Here is a 25,324-nt window from a genome sequence, read left to right on the forward strand (position 1 = left end):
TGTAACGAAATCCTAAAGCAACAGAAGGATGGAATTATGGTATAAGGATCTATAAATAGAAATCACACAGATCATTCCTTTAATCACAATAAGGTGATGCTGAATCTGATATGACTATTAGTGACTGTTTGGAGGCTAAAATGGATCCCAAATTCATTCTATATGGGGCAAAACAAAATAAAACAAAACCTGAGAGGCTGTTTTAAGAGGTTTCCCTCATACTCTTCAAAACTTTTTTTCCTATCATTTTCTTATCTTTATCCAAATCCTCTTCCTTTTCTTTCTCCTCCTCACATACCCTGTGTTTGGGCCTTTAAAGGTTATAGAAGGTAAACAGCAGCCATTCCTACTCTTTAATAAATGAGGGAGACTAATCAATTTATCCCAATCCTCAGCACGGAGCGCTGTGTTTGACACTACAGCATCTCTTGAGTTTTCCTGTTTTACAGCGGGGTATTCAAACCTTGATTAGATTTTAGGAATGAAAGAGGAAACATTTAAAAGGAATCCACACCCAAATCTGTTGGGAGTGCTTCCAGCAATCTTGTAGGCAATGTACACAGAGGAAGGGGCCCAATCTGGGTCAGGGCAAGAGGTTTTCTTTTATCTTCCTTTTCACCTTAGTTTAGAAGCGTCTGTTCTCCTGTCTTGAGGCATTTCCTCAATAACAGCCTTTCTCTAAAGCTGGTAACACCTTACATATTCATCCTTTTTGACACGTTCATTCATTCCACAGATATTTATTGGGGTTGAGCTCTGTGCCAAGGCACAGGGCATGCAATGATAAATTCAGCTGACTCCCTGTCCTGGGAAAAGCTTCAGTCAAGGGCTATAGAGACCACTGGAGTCAGGAGAGAGAAAGGAAAGAAAGAGTGCCCTAGAAGGGTCTGTGTCTTATTTATCTCGGCTCGACAGGCGAGGGTCTGCAAGGCAGCAGATAGAATCTGACAGCACTCTGCACGATCAACTCAGAGCATTGTTCATTTGCTTGTTTTAACCTACTTTTCTCTCTTCCTTGACCACAAATGCAATCCTAGGATCAGAAATGACAAATTGTGTCCCTGCATCCAGCCTGTGGATGTTTTTTCCCAGCACAGAAGATGCAATGTCAAAATCCAGATTTCTAGCTTTATCTGAAATGTTTCCAGTTCTACAATCCTACAAAACAACATTTGACTGAGTTCGGAGTGATGACTGTCTCTTTTAGGTGTGGAACTCACTCTCCCGTCCTTCACAGTTCTGTCTTCCAAGACGGATGGATTGCCATTTTTCATCATATTTTAGCTGTCCTTTCTTTCACCTTGTCTGTCTGGTTCATTTATGTTACTTGCCTGGCCTGGTAAGCATAAGAGTTCGTGACGCGTATGATGCTAAAGAGGCGCTCATTAAACCATTTTCCTACCTTTAGCACAATGACTCTTTCTTACTAGTAGTCCATTGCATATCCAATCACATAGTAACACACATGCATCACTAAAATAAAGCTACAACTGTAGTCTGATCATCTCTTAGTACACAAGGTTCCACAGTATAATGGAACGAAATGTATTATAAGTAGTTAGAAACACCTGTTTTGTTCTGTCAAAACTCTCCTAGAAAACATGCCAGTGCTGAATAAGGATTTGTCAACCACATCCATTATGGAAGGAAACCTCTCTTCTTTCTCTACAGGAACCTCTCTACATTTTTTCATGTGGTGAATTCATTCTGTCATGGGGTGAACACCTGTGTGACTATTTAAAAACCACAACACCAGGTGTGTGAATATCAATGTCTTTCTCCTTTGTGCAATGCTCTTCTTACTGATTTCTCAGCAGGCTGGGTCAGGAAAAAACCTTCAAGCTGAATGAGGAAAAAGGTCTTAAAGGATTTTTAAAAATATATCTAGTACAACTGTATGCACTGAAAATATTCCAGCCAAATTATACAAGCAAGTCTTAGCTTTATAAGATTCTTTTGTTTTTACTATCATGCAAAAATTTTTAGTATCTCTGGATATGCAGTTATCAGTAAAGGAGGGAATTTTGGAAGACCTAGTAAACCCTAAAAATTTGGAAGATTATTATAAAATATTCCAGGATAGGAAACAAAAAAAAGAGATTTATTTACCTTTTGCTCTGCTTCAGGCTCTCCGCTCGTCTTTTCCAGGAGATAGCTGCCCTAGGAAAAGCAATTGGTTTGCATTCGATAGCAATATCCCCACCAACTTGAACAACTGAATTTTTTTTAATGGGATTTTTGGAGAAATCAGGAGCTGAGGCTAAAAACAAAAAATTGTTAAAATTGTTAAGTTACTCACATAATTAACATGTACTAACCCAAGAGGTATCTTAGTATTGATAGACAGATAGATAGAATCTAATATTTGTATCTAGAACTCTTTTTCAAGCTACTTGGCTCAACGTGTTCTGGGGTCAGTTACCGACTTGGCATTTTGGACTCTCTGTTTTCATTTGTAAAATGAAGATGCCAATAGATATAAGCTCAGAAAGCTAGGGTGGGGATTAAATGAGATTACAGCTGTAAAGAACTATAGTATAGTGCCTGGCACAAAGGATGTGCTCAATAAAAATGAAATTTACTTTTGTTTTGGTGCCAATCATTGCAATACCAAAAGCAAGTTGGAGTGGGAGAGGAAGCATGTTAGAAAAAGTCACATTCTTAATAGCATTTAGAATAAAAGGGGTGAAGATGGTTCCGCAAGAGACAGAAGAGGACATTTTAACCTTGATTAGGGAAATCTATTCCAGCCAAGAGAATGATCCTAAATGTGTGTGTGTGGGTGTGTGTGTGTGTGCAAAAAACAATGAAATAACACTGAAATAAATCAGAAAGCCTATGTCACTATGTCAGATTTCCTCAGGTGAGCCTTTAACTAAAAATGCAGTTTGCCTTCTGTAGAAGCAGGCAGGCTGAGTAGAAATTAGAAAAATAAAGTCTTTGTCAGTTTCAATTTTGTCCCTACTAAATAAATGTTGAACAAATACCAGTTCATGAGAGTGGAAAATTCCTAGACAGCCTTGGTGCATTCAAGACTTCCAACTTCATGGATGTGGGGACCCAGGTGTCCAAACCCCATTCCTAGTCTAAAGTCCAACTGAACTGAAGGTCTTTCAGATATGTCGTGATCTCTTGCTTTTGGGCGTTTCAGATGTTGCTTCTCTGCCCTTCTGCTGGCCTCTGCATACTTTCTTTTCTGATCTCAGCTTAAAGATAATGTCCTCAATATAGGTTAGGTTCAAATTGCCCTGAGGTCCGATAACACCTACTCAATTCTTGACCATAATAATGACAATATTTAAAAATTTGCCTTTTATTTTGTCAGTGAAACTATAGGTTCTAAGAAGGTAAAGATCACTTTAGTATTGATAACTATATTTTTGGTGGTTAATATACAATACATGTTAAAAAAAATAGTAGTGATTGAAAGAAGGAACAAACAAACCAGTGTCCATAATCTAAAAACTCATAAAACTTTGTCTCTTTTTATTTGATCCTTCCTCTCTTCCATCTCCTTCTTTCTTCCTACTACTAAAAAAGCCTTGAGATGAAGGCTATCAATAAGTCATTTATTGTCACAGACACCACTGGTTGGCTGTCCCAAAATATCATTCGCAAACTGCTTCTATCTCAACATTTTCCACCATAGGGACTCACTTTCCAAGCTTCCCTGGAGGTCTAGGTCATGTGGCAGAGTTCTAGTCAATGACATAAAAGGAGTTTGCTCCAAGGACTCAGGGAAATTGTGCTTTTCTAATGAGAATGATAGATATGGTCAGTTCCATCCCCTCCCTCTTCTTCTGCCTTGAGTATGGACTTGATTTCTGTAGGTACAGCAGCCATCCTGAAACCATGAGGCTACAAGTGTGAAGGGAATGTTTAAAGAAGAACATCATCACATTGAAGTGCCACAGCTCAGCCATCATCCCTGAACTTCTCATTAAGAGATGAAATAATTCCCTGTTTGTTAAGTCAGTGTAAACTGACATTTTCGTTCCTTAGTCTTTTATTTGCAGCTGAAAGCATTTCTAATGGACGCTTTTTGAATTGTATTCAAAACCTCATGCTGGGATCAGCTTTGGAGAAGCCTATTCTGGTTTGGATGCACCCCATGGTGGGCTCCCCTGGAAGCCCTAATGTATTGCCCAAGCAGAATGATAATTATCACCTTGTAATTTTTCAAAGTTAATTTAAAAATGCCCCATTATTTCAAGGGAAAGCAATTTCTAATTTACAGAAAAATTGGGTTCAGGGTATGTACAATCATAGCTTACTAAAACGTCACCTGGAATTTTTTGGTTATAAACGAGTGACTTACCCAATACTCTCAATTCTGCATTTGCATAAATTATCTGATATTTGTTTTCTGCGGTGCATTGGTAGACACCAGAATCTGACAGATTCAGCATAGTTATGATAAGTGTTCCATTTTCTATTTGAATTCTTTCCTAATAAAAGAAAAGCCATGTAATGATGCTAGTATGTTAATGCAGGTATTCTCTTAACCAGAACACATTATTAAACATTTGTGCATATCTATGAGATACGGTATTTTGGTGAATGAGAACTGATGCTTACAAAGATGAGCTTAATGCACTGCAAGATCCTGAGCAGCTTTCTAAAGTTTAAAAAAAATTGGAAATATGCTTAGTATAATTTTAGCGATTAGTATATGTTATGTTATCTCATTTCTTTGAAAATTGGCATTCTTTGCATAGAATGTGTTAACTTTCCATTAGATAGGTACATAAAATAATTTGGAACACTCTACCATTTGAATTATTCCAGAAACCATGGGTGACAGCAATATTAGACAGGGATATCATGATTAGAATATTTCCTTGGCTTTCCTTAATAAAGTCTCAAAAAGACTTGAAATGTGATGACTTGATAATTTTCTAATTGAGTCACTAGTTGGAGGAGCTAAATTCTTCTTTCCTGCAGCTTACTATAAAGTCTGCTTAAACAGCCAAAATCTGTTACAGAGTCCCATTTGGGGTATAGAAATACAATTCTGACTGCAATGACGAAATAGTTTAATAGTGCAAATATAACTTAAAAGTAAATATTTCAAGGTACCTATCACCATCCTCTAAAGATAATGCAAGTAGGCTGGAGGAAACAGAAAAAGTTATACGCAAAAGGCATGCAGGGAGAAAATCCCACTAAAGCTGAAACAAAGAACATCATTATATTCAACTTCTAAACAACAGATGTTTTTTGTGGCTCTGGCTGTGCCTCCATGGAGAATTAACACAATTATTTGGATAATTTGATGGAAAGAAGAAACAACTCTGCCTCATTTTCTGTATAGTGTAGAAGAAAGTATGCTTTAGATTGAAAATGTGAGTAACTGCCTCAGTTCTCCACTTTCTTATGAGTTTAGAGACAATCAGTAGTTTTCATGAAGCAAAATACTGGGTAATTATTAAGAGCTTGGGTCCTGGAATCAGACAGATTAAGTTTAGAATACTAATTCTAACATTTACTAGCTGCTGTGTGACCTTGGACAATGACTTACCTTTTTTGAAACCAATTTTCTTCATCTACATAATGAAATAATAATTGTATCACTCTCATAAGGTTGTCATGAGGATATTACAAAATAATGCATGGAAAATATTTAACACGGGCCTGTCTCATATGATAGTTCAAACGATGTTAACTATGATGTTGATGATGTTGATGATCTGAACGTAAATCCATCACTGACTAGTGTGTAACCTTTTGTAAGTTATTTGTCTTTTCTACTATTAGTTTTCTCACTTGAAAAATGAGGATAATATTGATAGCTACTTTGAGTTTGCTTGAGAATTAAATAAATTACTATATATATATAAAGAGTATATTACATTTCCTGACACTCACTAAATACTCCATAAACATTGTTACTGTCAGTAACACAATTTCCCTAGCAGAGTATGTGAGTTTTTGATACCAACATAGTTGCTTACCTCTGGACTGAGGCGCTCCCCATTCTTTAACCACGTGTACCAAGGGTTTGGCTTTCCTCTAGCTTTGCATTCCCAAAGCAAGCTGTCATAGATAGACAGGTATGTATTTTGAATTTTTTGTTCCCATTCTGGAAGGGCTGTTTCAAAAAGAGACAAGAGCAACTACTTGGCAAGTCAATTATGCAAGATGTGAAACTATTCCCAGGACTGTAGAAATCAGAAGGAAAGGCTAATGGGTCCAGTAGTACTACATACACATGATTTGAGGGAATGGGAATGCAGGAGCTTCAGCGTGGGGCAACAGAAATCCTGTCACAGACATCAGTGGACCTTTGGCAGAAAATGAATGTTTGTCATTTGTCATTTTGCTGCACCAACATAACAACTTGGGAACTGTGGGAAAAAGTCCAAATGCATGACAAGGCCAGAGAATAATTCCATGCTAAATATTAGTACATAGGTCAAGTTGGAAAATGTATACCAAATCTGAACACCTTGTGGGCAAAAGCCCATTGATTATATTTGATCTGAACTAACTAAAAGTAAGTGTATGCAAATCAGACATAATTACAACTCAATAGCTTGAAACATAAGTCAAATATGAGCCTCATTACATTTTAGTAGGATGATAATCCATTTTTTTCCCTAGACAAAACTCTTGCCTGGGAATGAGAACTTTTGGAATTGTATATAGGTTCAGCACTTAACTTTAATCCTGGGCATGTGTTTTCCAAAATCTTATTTTCTAATCTGAGAAAGTTCTACAGTGAGGCTAAAAGCAACTGGTACATTTGATGTTAAATTGCCATTTAGACGTAAGGCAGTAATATCCTTACTGTCATTCATGGAAACAGATGGAGTGTAAATTAGATGCTTTAAAGTTAATATTTCTTCCATAAAGATGATGGGAAACTGCCTGGATGTGCCATTTAATTTCCCTCCTTTATTTGGGTCTGTCCTCAGATATATGAGAGTGGATGAATCTTCCTTTGGAATCTCAAACTATTATAAGCTACATGGTTTACATGTGTAATTGGACTTAATTCTCCCTCCAACACTTTATAGAGTATTTTGGCAGAGATGTTAGGTAACTTGCACAAGAGGACATAGTTAGGAATTAGAGAAGCCAAAATTTGAACCCTGAAAGCAGAGCCTAGGTCAAGGGCTTGCATTCAGGTTATTTGTTTGGGAATACTAGCCCAAAGGTAAGCAGTCAGGGAAAGTAATGGTCAACAGGGAAGGAAAAAGTCAATGCAACGATGACTCATTGAGTTGGCCACCAACATGGGTCATTGTTACTCCATCCTTTGTGGACTTCTAGAGAGTCTTTATGAACTCTTTACCCAGGGAAAGGAAGAGGAAGCATTTATTCATTCAAGGATAGTGCAGGGGTTAACTATTAGCACATCTAGGTTGTTTGGGCTTGAGTACTGAGTAGTCTCTTGAATAGGCCAAAGAAAATTAGAGCAGGAAAGAAGATCGACTTAGTGCGGCACTTGAGACGAGACTGTGTCAGGTTACACTTATAAAACATAGTGCTGAGCTGGTCACTATGGCAGGGGTTGGAGTAAGAAGTGAGACCTACAGTCTTTGAAATGGTGTACAAATATGTCTGACTTCCAGGGTTTTTCTACTGCAACATCTGCTTCCACTAAGACAGAAGAAGGAATTATGATATCTCAGTGTGGTGAAAACTAAGCCTATGAATACCTCCTGTGGAAATCAGGGCAACTTTCAGTTACAAAATATGCTTCTCATAGCCTTGAGGGATAAATCAGACCAAGACTTGGAAGAACTGGGTGTATTGATGAAATTGAATCATGTTCTATACATTATTAACACATTTTATAATTTGTAGATAGTTGTTAGAAATTGTCCTAATATATGTTTGACCGGGGAGAAAAATTGCATGCTTAGGTAAAATTCACATGGCTTACAAAAGTTTAAGATACATCTGATTTGTTGCTTAATACAATTATCATAACTTTTAAACATATTTATTTATGTAATGTGCACATTTTTTGTACGCTTTGGACTCTAAAAAGAAAAAATTTAAACCTGCAACTACATAGACTATACCTGAAAGAAAGAGTCTAGGATTTCAGGTCTACCATATAGGCTTGGGTTCTGGATTTTTTTTTCTCTATTGACTGTGGAAAGTCACTTAACTCCTCTGAATGTGTTTTATTTTCTATAATGATAATGATACTTTAGAGATTTCTTTTGGAGGCTATAAAGACACAATATAGAGGGACAGGGTTCTGAATTATAATTTAAACATAGCAATACAATGAAACTGAGAGATTCTTTTCTTGAAATTTTCAGATACTATTCAATTCTCAGGTTGTTGAATCAATTATTTGTGCCTTTGGGAGCACATTGTCAAGTAAATTAATAGGTGGTCAAGAAGCATAATAATTGTCTTATTGACCAATTATCCATCATTCCCCACAAGGACCATTTGGACTCCTTAAATGGCTGATGTCATTGCTGTGAGACAGCATGTGAATGGACTTAGATCACCATGTTGAAGAACTACTATAGGTGGAAAGAGTCTAGTTTTAGAAGATTGTTCAAGGTTTTATCTCAGATTTGAAAAACATCAATAATCTTGCTCAATTCATCTAAGGTTTCTTACCTATATTATCACTGAAAATTATTTCTACATCTTACTATAAAAATTCTATGAATTAATATTTGTAAAAACTTTGATGTATTCTAAGAGTTGCTGTGTCAATGCAGGAGAAAGTACTTGTTATTGATTTCCAGTTCATAGATATCTCCATTTTCTGGTTAATCTCTTGGTTATATCTTTGTCTATTTAATAGAAAAATGAAATATATATTAAAAACCAGCCAAAGCCTTTAATATCTTCATGCCACTAGAAAACTCCCAGTTACATCCTCACTATTTTATTTATAAAAGATGACAGATTCCAAAGACTTTCCTTAAAAAGCAGGAGCTATTGAAAAAATAAGTATATAAATAAAAATATAGGTGTGTGTATATGTGTGTGTATATATATATAGAGAGAGAGATTAGCATTGCTACAACTCTAGGGGAATAATCAGCAGAAAATCACATTCTATATATAAAATACTAGTTTTTATTCCAGGTTAAAATTGGAAATTCTGAAGGAAATGGAAAATAATATAACCAAGGCACATTATGTTCTCCTACAGGACACTCAATCAGAATTCCTACAAGGTAATTACAATACCTCAGATTCTTCTAGTTAATAAAATATATATATTTTTTCTTCAATTACTTTTCCATTGATTGTAAACTTGCCACATAGAAAAGCATTTTTGGCCATGTATAAACACAGATTTAAAAAGTTCTCTAGTGCCGATATATTAAATTTAGCCAAGTTAAGAATATTTTAAAAAGATCAAATACTTTGGTGATTTTGGGGTATATTTTATGGTTATTTGATATTAAAAAAAGAAGCAAATTTCATGCAAGTGTGTATTTTGGCCTGGATGAAAGAAGACATAAGGACAACTTTTAGATAATATTGTATGCTTTCATTGTCTCTCTTAAGTCTATGAGAGATTCTGGTAATTAAGGCAAACATCTTTTAAATGAAGTAATGACTTTATTTTTCTATCACTTACATATGAGTAGACAAAATCTTGGAAAATAGAAACAAATACTGAAAACTACCATTTGGTGTTATGTTTCTCCTGTCATTTTCTCTTTCTTTGTAAATTCTACTTAGACCTGTAATAAAAATGGTCATAGGCTATTGTGGAATGTTTTATGGGAAATATATTGGATTCCATGCTACTTTGTGTTATAAACTTTTATAGCTTTAACATGACATAGCTGATATTTTCAAAGCAATTATAATATACAATAGCATGCATAGACCATGCTGAAATTAAAGCCATATTTTGAAAATGGTCGTTGCCACTTGCTAATTGTTTTAGTAAGCACTCTAACTTGGAACATAGTTTTTGAGATTCTATTAGCTTACCGTAGAAAATGAGTTGACCCTTTGCAAGGTTTCTTCCTCGAAGGTTGCCTGCAATGCATTCGTAGAAGCCTTCATCTTCCTGTTGAAAGTTCGGGATTTCAAGGATAGCCTGGGATTTGCTGTACTTGACTTTCCCTGGCAACGGGCTTCCATCCAACCTCCTCCAACTAATATCGGGGACTGGACTAAACAGTTATACCTCATTAGAATAGAAGGTGATTTAGTCTTCATGTCAGCAGGATAAAATAAGAGTGTCCTTAAGAATGACTCTCAAGAAAAAAAACATTCAATCAATTTATAATATCTTGACTAGTTTTCAGATCATGCAATCCTTCACCATTCACTCATCAAGCAATTTATAACACTTTTTTAAGTGCCTGCCATGTGCAAGTCATGGTGCTATGCACAGGGAATAAACTGGTGAATAAAATAGACACCCTCTTTGCCCTCATGTTGCTTACAGACTGGTGGAGAAACATACAACAAAAAAATAATAAAAAATAAATACACTTGTAAATAGCAGTAATTGAAACAAAGGAAATAGACTTCAGTGATGGTAACAAGATCATATCAGTTTAAATATGGTGGACCTGAGGACCATATAGGACCTAACATTTAAGAGTAGGCAAGCTCTCTCTATATTTATAGATTCCAAGACAAAAATTCAGGTTCCTCTATAGCTAAATTGGTACTAATAAGTAACTGAAGACTTATGTGGTGGGTGAACTAGAGTATCAAGGGGGATTAGTACTATAAAACAGATCCACATGAATTGGGAGTATAGGCTCTATGATACTCAGAAGAATGGTACTCATTTATACCCTTTATAAAAAATAATAGTAATATAAAAAATAACTTTACATTGTACCTTGTCTCCATTAGACTCTGTCAAGAAATCCTTTGTTTATAAAAATTTAGCTTAATATCTAATACCTCTAGTCTAATACGAACATCTTTTAAAATAGCAAAAATAAACTTTATGATTATGAATCTAAGTCTCTAACAATAGAGGATGAATTTAGAAGTTCATGGTGTAGAAGGCCTCACTTTCACAGGTATAATGTAAACAAGTGCAGACTATAAATAAAGTCACAACAGGAAAATGTTCCCTAATAAACTAATTCTTGTAAAAATCAACTCCTAATCTATTTACATTAACATCTTTCCTTTCCTACTGTCAAGTCATTCTTCATTCCATTATAGATTTTCAGATGATTTAAATGTTTCTATTCCAAATATATTTCAAATAATGATTATAATAGTAAATCACTTTGAACAGTCAAAGTGTAAACTTTGTAGAAGATGCAGGATTTCTTCAAGTCACAAAAGTCATGTGGGAGACACATGCCAAGTGGTTGACAAAGACCTGCAGAGTTTGAATGATAAACAACTACAGAGAAGCCAGGTGATGATGACCCAGTAGAGGCTTCAAATAAGGCAAGAAAACTGAGGAAGCCCCAGGAATTTTTTATTAGCAAACAATTATAATCCTCCTGTGCAAATCCAAGATAAACACAGTGTAGAAAGTCATACGCGTGCTCCCACATATTTGTCAGAAAACATATCCCCAAATCGATGTTTGAGTTGCTTACTTATCTCAGAATTAGCATACAGTTGGAAACACAACTTGAATTTTGTTAAACACAAAATAAAATCATTATTATGATAAGTTTAGTTTTTGTCCTTTGAAAAAGCCTTGCCACTTACCACAAATTTAGGTTGACATTTTAGTAAAATGGCATATTCCTGCTAACAATTAACCTCAGATAACTGGTTTTCCTATTAATTCATCTTATGGAATATGAAACTACAAATAATAATGAAGTTCTAGAAGAAAACTTATTCACCTAAAAAGATCTTCATGAAGTCTTGTGAATTTTATAGTATATGCAGTATTATCCAATTTTTATTTATTTATTCATTTTGAGGAAGATTAGCCCTGAGCTAACTACTGCCAATCCTCCTCTTTTTGCTGAGGATGACTTGCCCTGAGCTAACATCTGTGCCCATCTTCCTCTACTTTATACGTGGGACACCTACCACAGCATGGCTTTTGCCAAGCTGTGCCATGTCCGCACCCGAGATCCGAACCGGCGAACCCCGGGCCCGCTGAGAAGCCGAACGTGTGAACTTAACCCCTGCGCCACCAGGCCAGCCCTATCCAATTTTTAAAAATATGTATTTTGCATATGTGAACATATGAAAAGTTATTATTTATGGGTAGTGAGGATATAAACGCCTTTTCTTTTCCTTTTTCTGCTTATCACTCATTTCCTACAATGTGCATATATCATACATGTAATAAAAAAATTACGAAAACTTATTTACAGAAAGAAAAATAAATAGATGCTCTGATACTTGTCTCAATTCACGATCCTTTGTTATCTTTTTATGACAGTGTATCTTGAAGTTTATGACAAATACATGCAAAATAGCTAGCTAAAAAAGGTTTTAACCTAAAGCATTCAGACAAAAAAAAAATTCCAGTTAAGGGTTGAGTATTTTTCCCATAGTTAATCGTAGTTCTTTATTTTGATTATGAAGACAAGTAAATTTTTAACACAACATAACATAACATAACATAATGAATAGGTTGATATTTAATAATAATCATTGTAATAATATCACAACACATAGTTGCTGTTATTAACTACAAACTATGTGCCAGGGACTATATATGTATGCAATGTATACGCATAATTTCATTTACCTTTCCTATAACTAGAGGTGGCAGAGCTGGGATTTATTTCTAAGTTTCTTTGCCTCAGAAGCTATGTGCCTAATCAGATCCCACAGCTATGGTAATATCATCCTCTGAGAGCTTTGGTGTTTGTGGTTTTAAAAAGTGGACCTCCATTTTAAGCAGCCCAATTAAGTGCAAGCAAAAAGAACAAGTCTCACCAATCCCAACTATTCCAACTTTGCCCAAAAAAGAACTCAGTGATGACACGGAGGACTCTCTGGACAAGCATTTTTCCCTTGATGGGTGAAATGGCATATCCTACATAGGTGTCCCTTTCCAATAGGAGTACTGTAGCAGAAAATGTCAATGTTCTACCCAGATCCCTTCTGCTTCCTTAGCCATCCCAGATCCTGATGTACTTTCACCCTCAACAGTCAGCAGCTGCATCTCTTTGTTGGCACTATCCCCAACTGCTGTAGCTAACTTTTCCTTCACAAAGAAAAAGCTGAAAGCAGCTAGGAATTTACATACCTCCAGGGACAGATCTTAACCAATGATTGACTTGGAGCTGGAGCATAAATCCTCCAGCTCCCCTGCCCCTGCTAGAGGGACTCTAGGTGGGACCTGCACTCTTTCCAGAGCCCCCCTACTGGACTGAGGCAAATTTCATCCTCTGTGGAACTTTGCTTGATAGCATACTCTGCTTGGCTACTCTCTCCTCCCTGTCCTCCTTCTCCATTCTCCTGTGTTTTTTCTTAAGAACTCTTCTAATAAATCACTTCCAAAAAAATTATCCTTTCAAGGTTTGCTTCTTGGAAAACCAATTTATTAGAATCCCCAATATGCTCTAATCATGTTCTACTTTAACTGCAACACCGATTGTAAGGAACCCTTAAAGACTTCTCAGTCTGGTGGCTGTTAGACAGACATAGAAATGGTATTCTGTGGAACTGAACATCAATGGCATATAAGACCAAAAACTGAGCGGTAGAATCATTGTGAAAACCCGTGGCAGTGGAACATGTTTTGAGAACTTAGTGCTTGCTCTAAAGGATCAAAATTACACCCGAATAATAGTACAAGGCAAGAAATGTAAGAAACATAAGGCTGAACAGGGACAGATAAGTTTCTCACTTAAAAATAAACATCTTGTAGAAATTCTTTCTTATCTCAGTTGTGTCTGGAGTGATAAATCTTCTCCCATAAGCCATTCAATTACAGAGAAGGCTGTAAGATTTAGTGTGCTGGCTGCTAACTTAAGAACTGTCAATTATGAAGAAGGATATAAGAATTAGAGTCCTGGATTCTCGATCTGCAGTGGACAAGAGTTGGTGTTTTTGGTCTGCATTTTGATTTTCCCTAGAAAACCCAATGCTTCCTATTTTTACTCCATCTAATTTGAATTGGGAGGACTACACCTTTGGCTTCAGGAGAGAGGACAAAATTCAGGTCTTGCCATTAGAAGCTGTGCACCATGGCTACCATGATTGGTCAACTATGCGAACCAAGCAGAGACAACTAGACTCAATTCTGGGACAGCTTTTGGAAGAGCTATTAAAGAAAGGATCATCTTTTTTCACAGGGGTTTGCTCAGATAGTGGGATACAAACTTCAAACTTCTAGGCAACAATTTCCCACCAAACAGAGAAAGTATCTTTGAAAGCCAAAGCTAACACAAACGAAAGAAACTTGGAATTCTTCACATGCCTAGATCAAGTCATGCCTGATGCCAAAAAAAATCTCTCTTTGAACATTCCTGCTCATCAATACAATCTCTTTGGCTTAAGCTTGTTTGAGTCATTTTCCTGTTTATTCCAACCAAAAAAGACTTGACAAATAGATTCTGAATGCCTGCATTCAAATGTTGGCTAGGTTACTTCCTATCTGTGTGATTGAGTTATATGATATGGTGGATCCTTCTTGATACCATATTTTAGAATTCTCAGAGTAACTAAGCTATCAAAAAGAATCACTCAAACGTTTTAAAAATTAAAAAGAATTTAAAAGTTTTATCAAGTGCATTTGTGGCTACATTTCAAATTAACAAAATTTCTAATGGGAGAAAAATTAAGCAATTTTATAAGACTTCACAATTACTAATTAAATGCTAGGTTTTTTTCAGATTTGTTATGTCACTGCTGAATATGATTGCCATGATCCTCTTGATTATTGCTGGTAATGTGAGATATAGAGCCAGAAAGAATAAATGTGAAACACAGATTACATAAAAATACATATGCATTTTAGTGAAAAGTTCCCATTTTGTCGTGGAACTTCTTATGAAGACACTAAATGAACTGCTTTAGATTTCACACCTTTTCTCTTTTTTGAAGCCATCTCAAATGGACAGTGGGTGGAAAGAACTGGAATCAACAAAAGATGAAATTATTTTAGTAGTGAGTGTTAGTTTTTAAATGCAAGTTAATTTTTCCAAGATATACCATTCTGTGTAAATAATAATAATTACTGTTTTAATTATAATAATAAAGCTATCATAATAGAATACTATTTATGCAATGCAGAGCAGAATGCAGCTCTTACACCTATCAGCTATATTTTGTTGCACCTTTATAAGCATGAATTTTTGGGATAAATTCTTAGAAACATACAAGCTTCCAAAACTGGACCAAGAAGAAGTAGAGAATTTGAATAGACCAATCACCAGTAAGGAGATTGAAATAGCAATCAAAAGCCTCCCAAATAATAAAAGTGCAGTACCAGATGGCTTCCCTGGTGAATTCTACCAAACATTCAAAGAAGACTTAATACATATCCTTCTCAAACTCTTCCAAAAAATTGAAGAGGAGGGGAGGCTTCCTAACTCTTTCTATGAAGCCAACATTATCCTGACACCAAAACCAGACAAGGACAACACAAAAAAAGAAAATTACAGGTCAATATCACTGATGAACATCAATGCAAAAATCCTCAACATAATACTAGCAAATTGAATACAACAATACATTAAAAAGATCATACATCCTAATCAAGGGGGTTTCATTCCAGGGATGCAGGGATGGTTCAACATCCACAAATCTATCAACGTGATACACCACATTAACAAAATGAAGAATAAAAATCACATGATCATCTCAATAGATGCAGAGACAGCATTTGACAAAATAGAGCATCCATTTAGAATAAAAACTCAAAATAAAATGGATATAGAAAGAAAATACCTCAACATAATAAAGGCCATATATGACAAACCCACAGCAAATATTCTCAATGGAGAAAAACTGAAAGCTATCCCTCTAAGAACAGGAACCAGACAAGGATGCCTACTTTCACCACTCTTATTTAACATAGCGTTGGAAGTCCTAGCCAGAGCAATCAGGCAAGAAAAAGAAATAAAAGGGATTCACATTGGAAAAAAAGAAGTGAAACTGTAACTCTGCAGATGACATGATTTTATATCTAGAAAATCCTAAAGAATCCACTAAAAAACTTTTAGAAATAATAAATGAATACGGTCAAGTCACAGGATACAAATCAACATACAAAAATTGGTTGCATTTCTATACACTAATAACGAAGTAGCAGAAAGAGAAATTAAGAATACAATCCCATTTATAATTGCAACAAACAGAATAAACTACCTAGGAATAAACTTAACCAAAGAAGTGAAAGATCTGTACACCGAAAACTATAAAACATTGTTGAAAGAAATCAAAGAAGAAACAAATAAATGGAAAGATATTCTGTGCTCTTGGATTGGAAGAATTAACATAGTTAAAATGTCCATACTTCCCAAAGCAATCTACAAATTCAACACAATCTCTATGAAAGTTCCAACAATATTATTTCACAGAAATAGAACAAAGAATCCTAAAATTTATATGGAACAACAAAAGACCCCGAATAGCCAAATGATTCCCGAGAAAAAAGAACAAAGCTGGGGGTATCACACTTCCTGATTTCAAAATATACTACAAAGCCATAGTAACCAAAACAGCATGGTACTGACACAAAAACAGACACACAGATCAATGGAACAGAATTGAGAGCCTGGAAAGAAACCCACACATTTATGCACAGCTAATATTCGACAAGAGAGCCAAGAGCATATGATGGAGAAAGGAGAGTCTCTTCAATAAATGGTGTTGGGAAAACTGGACAGCCACATGCAAAAGAATGAAAGCAGACCATTCCCTTACACCATGCACAAAAATCAACTCAAAATGGGTTTAAGACTTGAATGTAAGACCCAAAACCATGAGACTTCTAGAAGAAAACATAGGCAGTATGCTCTTTGAAATTGGTCTGAGCAGCGTATTTTCAAGTACCATGTCTGACCGGGTAAGGGAAACAAAACAAAAAATGAACAAATGGGACTACATCAAACTAAAAAGCTTCTACACAGCAAAGGAAACCATCAACAAAACAAAAAGTCAACGTAACAATTGGGAGAAGATATTTGCAAACCATATATCAGATAAGAGGTTAATATCCAAAATATCGAAAGAACTCATACAGCTCAACAACAAAAAAAACCAACAACACAATTGAAAAATGAGCAAAAGATCTGAACAGAGATTTCTCCAAAGAAGATATACAGATGGCCAGCAGGCATATGAAAAAATGTTCAACATCATTAGCTGTCAGGGAAATGCAAATCAAAACTACAATGAAGTATCACCTCACTCCTGTCAGAATGGCTATAATTAACAAGATTTGCTGGTTCAGATCTCGGGTGTCGACATGGCACTGCTTGGCAAAAGCCATGCTGTGGTAGGCGTCCCATGTATAAAGTAGAGGAAGGTGGGCATGGATGTTAGCTCAGGGCCAGTCTTCCTCAGCAAAAAGAGGAGGATTGGCAGTAGTTAGCTCAGGGCTAATCTTCCTCAAAAAAAAAAAAACAAAAAACAAGACGAGAATCAACAAGTGTTGGAGAGGATATGGAGAGAAGGGAACCCTTGTACTCTGCTGGTGGGAGTGCAAACTGGTGCAGCCACTATGGAAAGCAGCATGGAGTATCCTCAGAAAATTAAGAATAGATCTACCAATGATCCAGCTATTCCACTGCTGGGTATTTATTCAAAGAACTTGAAAACACAAAGGCATAAAGATACATGCACCCCTATGTTCATTGCAGCATTATTCACAATAGCCAAGACTTGGAAACAAGCTAGGTGCCGATCAAGGGACAAATGGTTAAAGAAGATGTGGTATATATACATAATGGAATACTACTCAGCCATAAGAAATGATGAAATCCGGTCATTTGTGACAACGTGGGTGGACCTTGAGGGTATTATGCTAAGTGAAATAAGTCAGAGGGAGAAAGTCAAATACCGTATGATTTCACTCATAAGTGGAAGATAAAAACAACGACAAACAAACACATAGCATTGGAGACTGGATTGGTAGTTACCATAGGGGAAGGGAGGAGGGGGGAAGGCAAAAGGGGTGATTAGGCTCACATGTGTGGTGCCGGACTATAACTAGTTTTTGGGTGGTGAACGTGATGTAATCTACACAGAATTCGAAATACGTTTCGGTGTACATCTGAAAGCTATATAATGTTATAATCCAATGTTACGACATAAGAAAAAATTAAAAATAAAAAAAAAGAAAGTTTTAATCAGTCCAAGGCCATGAAGAAACTCACAGAAGAGACTTGCCCTGTTGGCCTGCACATAGACTCTGATTTGTTACATAAATAATAAATAGATTCATTTGTGCATCAGTTACTGAGGCCTAATCTACTTTAACTAATGAAGTAGGGATGTAATGTGTTTTTGAGAGGTAAATAATTGGACCTAGTACATAGTTATTGTGTAGTTATGTCAGATATTAATATCTATGTTCCCCTGGCTTATTTATGTTCTATATATGTGTATATGTGAATAAAAAAATAAGCATGAATTTTCTCATTTATAAAATGAGGATTAATAGTAGTAGGTAATTCATAGGATTATTGTGAGGATTAAATTATGTAACCCAGGCTATGGGTTTAATACACTGCTTAGTACACAGTAAACAATATGTTTGAGTATTAATGATAAATGAATAAAATAATTTAAGATCATTATTTCATTATCGTTATTATTTCAAAAGCAAGAATCTTGGCTTATATTTGTTTTCTATTCTCTATTAAGGACTCCATATGACTAGACATTTGACATAAATTGATTTAACAATCATTTGTAAAATAGAATCAGATCTCCACTCTGTGAATGAAATGTGTACACAAGCATACACATATGTGTCTAGAAGTAAATTTCCTGCATCTCATTGCTCTATACACCAGCTGCTAGGGAGATATTGCCCCTGATCATAGTGGTCATGTTCATTTCCTCATAATGAGAGCAGGGACCTCTCAGGGGACATACGACGTGTTTTGCTATGAAGCACCTTTTTTTTCAACCTGGCTAATCATGTAGGACCATTGTGGTAGGTAGGAAAGACATTAGAGTTCTCCAAAGAGAAAAAAAATCCTGTGTAAGAAAGCTGGGCATTTTTGGTAAATATTAATAACCATTAATTGAGTGCTTACTATGTATTAGGCATTATACGTCATCTGACTCAAATACTCAGCTGGCACCTGCTAACAATCCTAATTACCTTTTTGGAATGGTATTCACGTTTATACAGGTAATTTCTGCTAAATTATTACCTGCCAATTCTCCTCCACTTCCAGTACAGTCTCATTTACTGTGATCCACCTTCCAATTCTTCAAGTTGCCACTCATTCAATTATAAGCACTAGTAGACTCCTTCTCTTTCTGTGGCTTCAGCATTCTTTTAAGGTTCTACGTAGTTTATCCATATTGATAGTCTTTAGTGATGTAATATTCACTGATAGTCCATTTTAGCGTAGAATAAGCAGTCTATTTTATTTTTTATTTTTAATTTTTTTATTTTCATTTTTTTATTATTTTTGGGTATACATCATATTTCAAATTCTGTGTACATTACATCATGTTCACCACCCGAAAACTAATGATAGTCCACCCCCTCACATGTGAGCCTAATCACCCCTTTTGCCCTCCCCCCTCCTCCCTTCCCCTATGGTAACCACCAATCCAGTCTCCAATGCTATGTGTTTTTTTGTCGTTGTTTTTATCTTCTACTTATGATTGAGATCATATGGTATTTGACTTTCTCCCTCTGACTTATTTCACTCAGCATAATGCCGTCAAGGTCCATCTATGTTGTCACAAATGGCCGGATTTCATCATTTCTTATGGCTGAGTAGAAGTCCATCATGTATAAATACCACATCTTCTTTATCCATTCGTCCCTTGATGGGCACCTAGGTTGCTTCCATGTCTTGGCTATTGTGTATAATGCTGCAATGAACATAGGGGTGCAAGTAACATTATGCCTTTGTGTTTTCAGGTTCTTTGGATCAATACCCAGCAGTGGAATAGCTGGATCACATGGTAGATCTATCCTTAATTTATAAGCAGTCTATTTAAAATGCAAAGTTAATATATTAATACATGAAGAATGCCATGGAGCAAGGGAGATCTTTGATGGGTCTTCAGAATGGAGATTATTGTTCAGTCCCTTGAAACTGTGCTGTTAGAGGTAAATCAAAATAAATGGTGGCATCATCATCTTAACTACAGATACCAGTCATTTCTGACTACACTTCTCTTTCAGATCCAATTCCTCCCCCACTTTTATTTATTTATGTATTTATTTTTTGGTGAGGAAGATTGGCCCTGAGCTAATACCTATTGTTAATCTTCCTCCTTTTGCTCAAGGAATAGTGGCCCTGAGCTAACATCTGCACCAATATTCCTCTATTTTGTATGCAGGATGCCTGCACAGCATGGCTTGATGAGTGATGTAGCTCTGTTCCTGGGATCCGAACCTGTGAACCCTGGGCCGCTGAAGCGGAGCGCACGAACTTAACCATTACATCACTGGGCCTCCCCCCAGCCCTCTTTTTTTCTATCTTCACAAATATGATGTAGAAATTGAGCTTAGATACAAATCTCAATAAGGACAACCAATCTGAAACAAGTCCTTCCTCCAAAGTTTCCTCAGACCATAGATGAGGAAGTCATGGACCTTGTTATTTCAAAAGGAATGTTGCAAAAGACTTTTCTTATTTTGTTCCTATTTTCTAAATTAAGTTTGTCTAAAATGTGGATCCTCACAGTTGTGAAATACTACTATATCATAAAAGCGAAGTTTTCCTTTCTCTCTTTCTTTCCCCACCTCTCTGGTTTCATGCTTCTTAAATAAGCATTGCCATAAATAAGGACTTTCACTCCATTCTCTCTTGTCGGAGTGAGTATCCTATGAATTTTATCTGAAGATAGAGAAGACATTTGTTAACCATCTGGCTTAGTTCAACCTGAATTGGAAGTTAAATTAAAGCTCTCCACACACTAGTAGGAGCTACGCTTCAATTCTATACTTTTAGCCCCTGGATAGAATTTTCATTTCTAGTGCTATTTGAGAAAGCTTATATTTCTCCCCTGGATTTCTTAAACCTCATTATCCTCAGCTTAAATCCAGGCCATACCAAGTTTTTAACTAGAAACTGGTACCGATAACCAGCTTCCTAAGATGCTTATATTCAGGATTATTCTTAACTTGAACCTCATTTCAGAAAATCCTGTCAGTGGTCATTTTTAATCGAAGAGAGTGAAGCAGAATAAGAAAACCAGCAAAGAGTGCCTTTGTTACATTTTCAGACTGTTCAGCTAGCTGCTTTCATTTCCTCAACTTGAAATATTCATAGAAAGAGCTTGGAATATAAGATTGTCCTATGGGAATACAATCTGGATGAATTCATGAGTTCTGTAGGAAAGCAATCTCACTGTTATGGAAAAAGGGAAAACATTTTTTCTGAGCCATCTAAATGTAGTCATGATGCTGTCCTGGGTCAGTGTCTATGTCAGGTTTCCTTCAGGAGAGAAATATTATGGTGTATGTGTTAGTCTGGTATTTGACACCACAGTTGCCACAGGCAACTGCAAAGCCACAAATGGTTTGTTCATATTAGCAGTGATAGCAGATAACACTTGTGTGTAGGGCAAAAGGACATAGGCAAATTTTGTGTGATTGAACGCAAATTAACTAACCTCACTGAGCCTCAGCTTTCTACGGTTAACTACGAATAACAATGGTACAGAAAGGGCTTCTCAAAAGGATCAAACGAAGAAGCAGCAGTAATAATACATCCCGAAATACAAAGTTTGAACCCAAAATGAGGCTTACTAAATTGCCTTATTACCATGATTACCACAAAGGGACAGGAAGATTCTATTGTCCAAAGATTCCCTAAGAATTTTATTGCCATTTTCTACTCCTTTTAACCAAAGTACAATAAGTGCTCATTTACACATGAAATGTACACAGGAGCCCATTATTTCAAGGTGCTGTGGAGGTGAAACGATACTGCAGTTAGCAGTAAATTAACAGCTTGTCCATAATCTTCTATTGATACATAACACTAACCATAAATAAATACCTCTCCAACCATAGGAGCATTCTGCTGCTCTATAGTGGAAAAAACGATAATTTGGTCAAGGTAGGTGAGGTTTGAGAGGTCTATGGTCTTTTTAATTTATAGACCTTGACTTTAGCTCAGCTCGTAACTATAAAGTTTCATATAAAGAATTAAAGAAGACATTGAATGTGGTACATTAATATTTAATAATTCTACCATTGATATATTTAAAACTATTGAGCAAATATTATATGTCAGGCACTGTGTTAAGTGCTTCTTTGAAACCACATAATAATACCATAAGACACATGACTATTGCTATTAGCATTTTGGAGATGAGGAGGCTGGGACTAGAATATGTTGGGAAAGATGTCCAACACCACACAGTCAATTAAAAAAAAAAGGATTTGAACCAAAGTCTGTCTTTTCATAGAGATTGAGCTTTAAGCCGTCATGCTTAGCTGCTCTTGCACGAGCTAACCAGCCACACGATGAGTGTCACCACTTCAAGATGTATAATATGTGTTTCGAAAGATCTTTTACACCTAATAGACTAACATGTTTTTCAATCGTGGATGGCGCTCCTTTTGCCCAAGGGTCAGAAGGTGAAATCATAACTTTTTGTTTGTTTATTTTTTCACATATTGAAATACCTTCAAATTCCAGTAAAAGTTCTAAAGATGGGTTGGAGGCCAGTTGTGAAAACAGGAAGCAAGAAACCTTCTTTTCCTTTAGCTCAGTTCCAACTTGGATTTGAAATCTTTCTCTCCTGAAACTGCCAATTACTTAAAAAGTAAGAACTGCAGGTCTCCTGAGAAAGGTGGTGATAGACTGGGGCGACAGGGATGAAGAGTTGCTTCCAGAAGTATATATATTCTTCTTGGATGATTTTTAGATTCTTTGAATTAGTTTAATTTTAGAACCAGCACTGTAAAAATTCAATTTCTGCATTTGCAAAAAAGATTCAGAGTACGTATGTAAGATCAAAAAAGGCCCGCATGTAGGCTGAGTCCCTAGTCTTTGAAAGTGGCCCCTCTATAGCTGTTCTTGAGGAGAATTTGGCAACACACTTTAGAAACTTTAGTATGTTACATTCCTTTTACCCAGTAATTCTAATTTTCCAAATTAGAAAAAGCTGAAGAAGCTTGCATGGGTGTGGGCAAAACAGAGCTACAAGAATACTCATTACAGGAGGCCAGCCCGGTGGCACAGCGGTTAAGTGCACAAGTTCTGCTTTGGTGGCCCGGGGTTCGCCGGTTCGGATCCCAGGTGCAGACACAGCACCACTTGGCAAGCCATGCTGTGGTAGGCATCCCACATATAAAGTAGAGGAAGATGGGGGTGGATGTTAGCTCAGGGCCAGTCTTCCTCAGTTAAAAGAGGAGAATTGGCAGCAGTTAGCTCAGGGCTAATCATCCTCAAAAAAAAAAAAAAGAAAGAAAGGAAGAAAGAAAGAATATTCATTACATCATTATTCTGACCACAAAAAGTGGAAACTATTTAATGACCTGTGGATACATTCACAGTATATACTTTCAAATTTTTAAAAAGCATTTTACAAAGCGTTGTATTGTAACATTTGTATTAAAAATAGAATAAGCAATGGAAGAATATATATATATCAAAATACTGAGTAGCTTTACTCTGGGGGAGGAATTAAATGTAAAATCAATTTTATTTTGTTCTTTTTGTTTGCCTGTATTTTTATAATTTTCTTAAATTAACATATTTGGCTTTTGCAATAATATAAAAAAAATAAACCTCACTAAGTATTTTCTTCTTTTTGCTGAGGAAGATTTGCCCTGAGCTAACATCCATTGCCAATTCTCCTCTTCTTTTGCTTGAGGAACATTAGCCCTGAGCTAACATCTGTGTCAGTCTTCCTCTATATTTTTGTATGTGGGAAAACTCCACAGTGTGGCTGGTGAGTGGAGTAGGTCTGCGCCCAGGATCCAAACCCACAAACCTGGGTCACTAAAGTGGAGCAGATAGAAGTTTAAACGTTCAGCCATGGGGCCGGGCCCATTTTTATTTTATTTTGTGGTAAGCAAAGGTCAATGGAACTCTTCTAGTCTCCTTGCCATCATTTGAATTTACAGTGCTTGCCTCCTTGCCTGCCCTGGGAGCTCTCTTTTCAAATTCACACCTAGAACTCTGGTTCTCCTGCTCATGTTTGCTCTGTGGAGAGCAGTTTAATATCTCATAATGTCTTACAGATGTGCCTCCCCCTCCTTTCCTTTTGCTCCATGCACGGAGTGTGAGTGACCATCTGCACACCACTGGTTTTGGCATTGGTCTATCCCTTGGCTTCAACCATCCTCCTTCTGTCTTCATTGAACACGTGTTCCACGTCTCATGTGAGAGTAATTCGGTTGGAAAGTATTTAGAATTGAAAAGAGGAAACCAACAGAAAAAAATCAATGAAACCCAAAGACGATTCTTTGAAAGGATCAAAAAATTGATAAATCTCTAACTAAGCAAAAAAGAGGCAAGACACAAATAACCAATATCAGAAATGAAAAATAGGTCATCGCTGCTGACCCCATTGACATTAAAAAGATGACTTAGATAAAATGAACCAATTCCTTGAAAGATGCAAATTACCAAAATTCTCACAAGGAGAAATAGATAGTCTAAATAGACCTATAACTATTAAAGAAAAGTAATTGATAATAATCTTCTAAAACAGAAAGTGCCAGGCCCACTTAGTTTCACTGAAGAATTCTCTAAACACATAAGGAAAAAATGATAATAATTATCTATAACTTCTTCCAGATAATAGAAGCAGAGGGAACAAATTCTAATTCATTCCATGAGGCCAGTATTACCTTAATACCAAAACGAGATAAAGATGTTTCAAGAAAGAAAAACTACAGATCCATATCTCTCATTAACATAGATGGAAAAATCCTCAACAAATATTAACAAATTGAATGCAGCAATGTTTAAAAAGATTTACACACCACAATTAGATAGAATAAATACTATTCTATGCAAATGAATTTATGTAATCCACTACGTAGAAGAAAAATCACATGATGATATCAATTTGTGCAGAAACAGCATCTGGAAAAAATACCCGTTCATAATAAAAACTCGCAGCAAACTAGGAATAGAGGGGAACTTTCTCAACTTGATAAAGAGTGTCTACAAAAAATGTAGAGCTAACATCATGCTTAATGGTGAGAAACTGGATGTTTTCACTTTAAGATCGAGAAAAAGGTGAAGAAATCTCCTCCCACTAATCATATTCAACATTGCGTTGGATAATCTAGCTAGGACAATAATACAAG

At 36.1% G+C, this 25,324-nt stretch overlaps 1 protein-coding gene across 1 annotated transcript in view; it reads right to left on the reverse strand.

The window, feature by feature from the left end:
• The window catches only part of CNTN6 (contactin 6), a 295,689-nt gene that overhangs the window by 69,378 nt on the left and 200,987 nt on the right, over positions 1 to 25,324 (reverse strand). The window contains exons 8-11 of the mRNA XM_046683997.1: positions 9,934 to 10,118; positions 5,955 to 6,091; positions 4,319 to 4,448; positions 2,110 to 2,260 (exon numbers count right to left, since the gene is read on the reverse strand). Coding sequence (XP_046539953.1) covers positions 2,110 to 2,260; positions 4,319 to 4,448; positions 5,955 to 6,091; positions 9,934 to 10,118 — 603 coding nt within the window. The remainder of the gene's footprint in view (positions 1 to 2,109; positions 2,261 to 4,318; positions 4,449 to 5,954; positions 6,092 to 9,933; positions 10,119 to 25,324) is intronic.

The sequence above is a fragment of the Equus quagga genome, chromosome 1 (assembly GCF_021613505.1).
Source record: "Equus quagga isolate Etosha38 chromosome 1, UCLA_HA_Equagga_1.0, whole genome shotgun sequence".
NCBI classification, from domain to species: domain Eukaryota; kingdom Metazoa; phylum Chordata; class Mammalia; order Perissodactyla; family Equidae; genus Equus; species Equus quagga.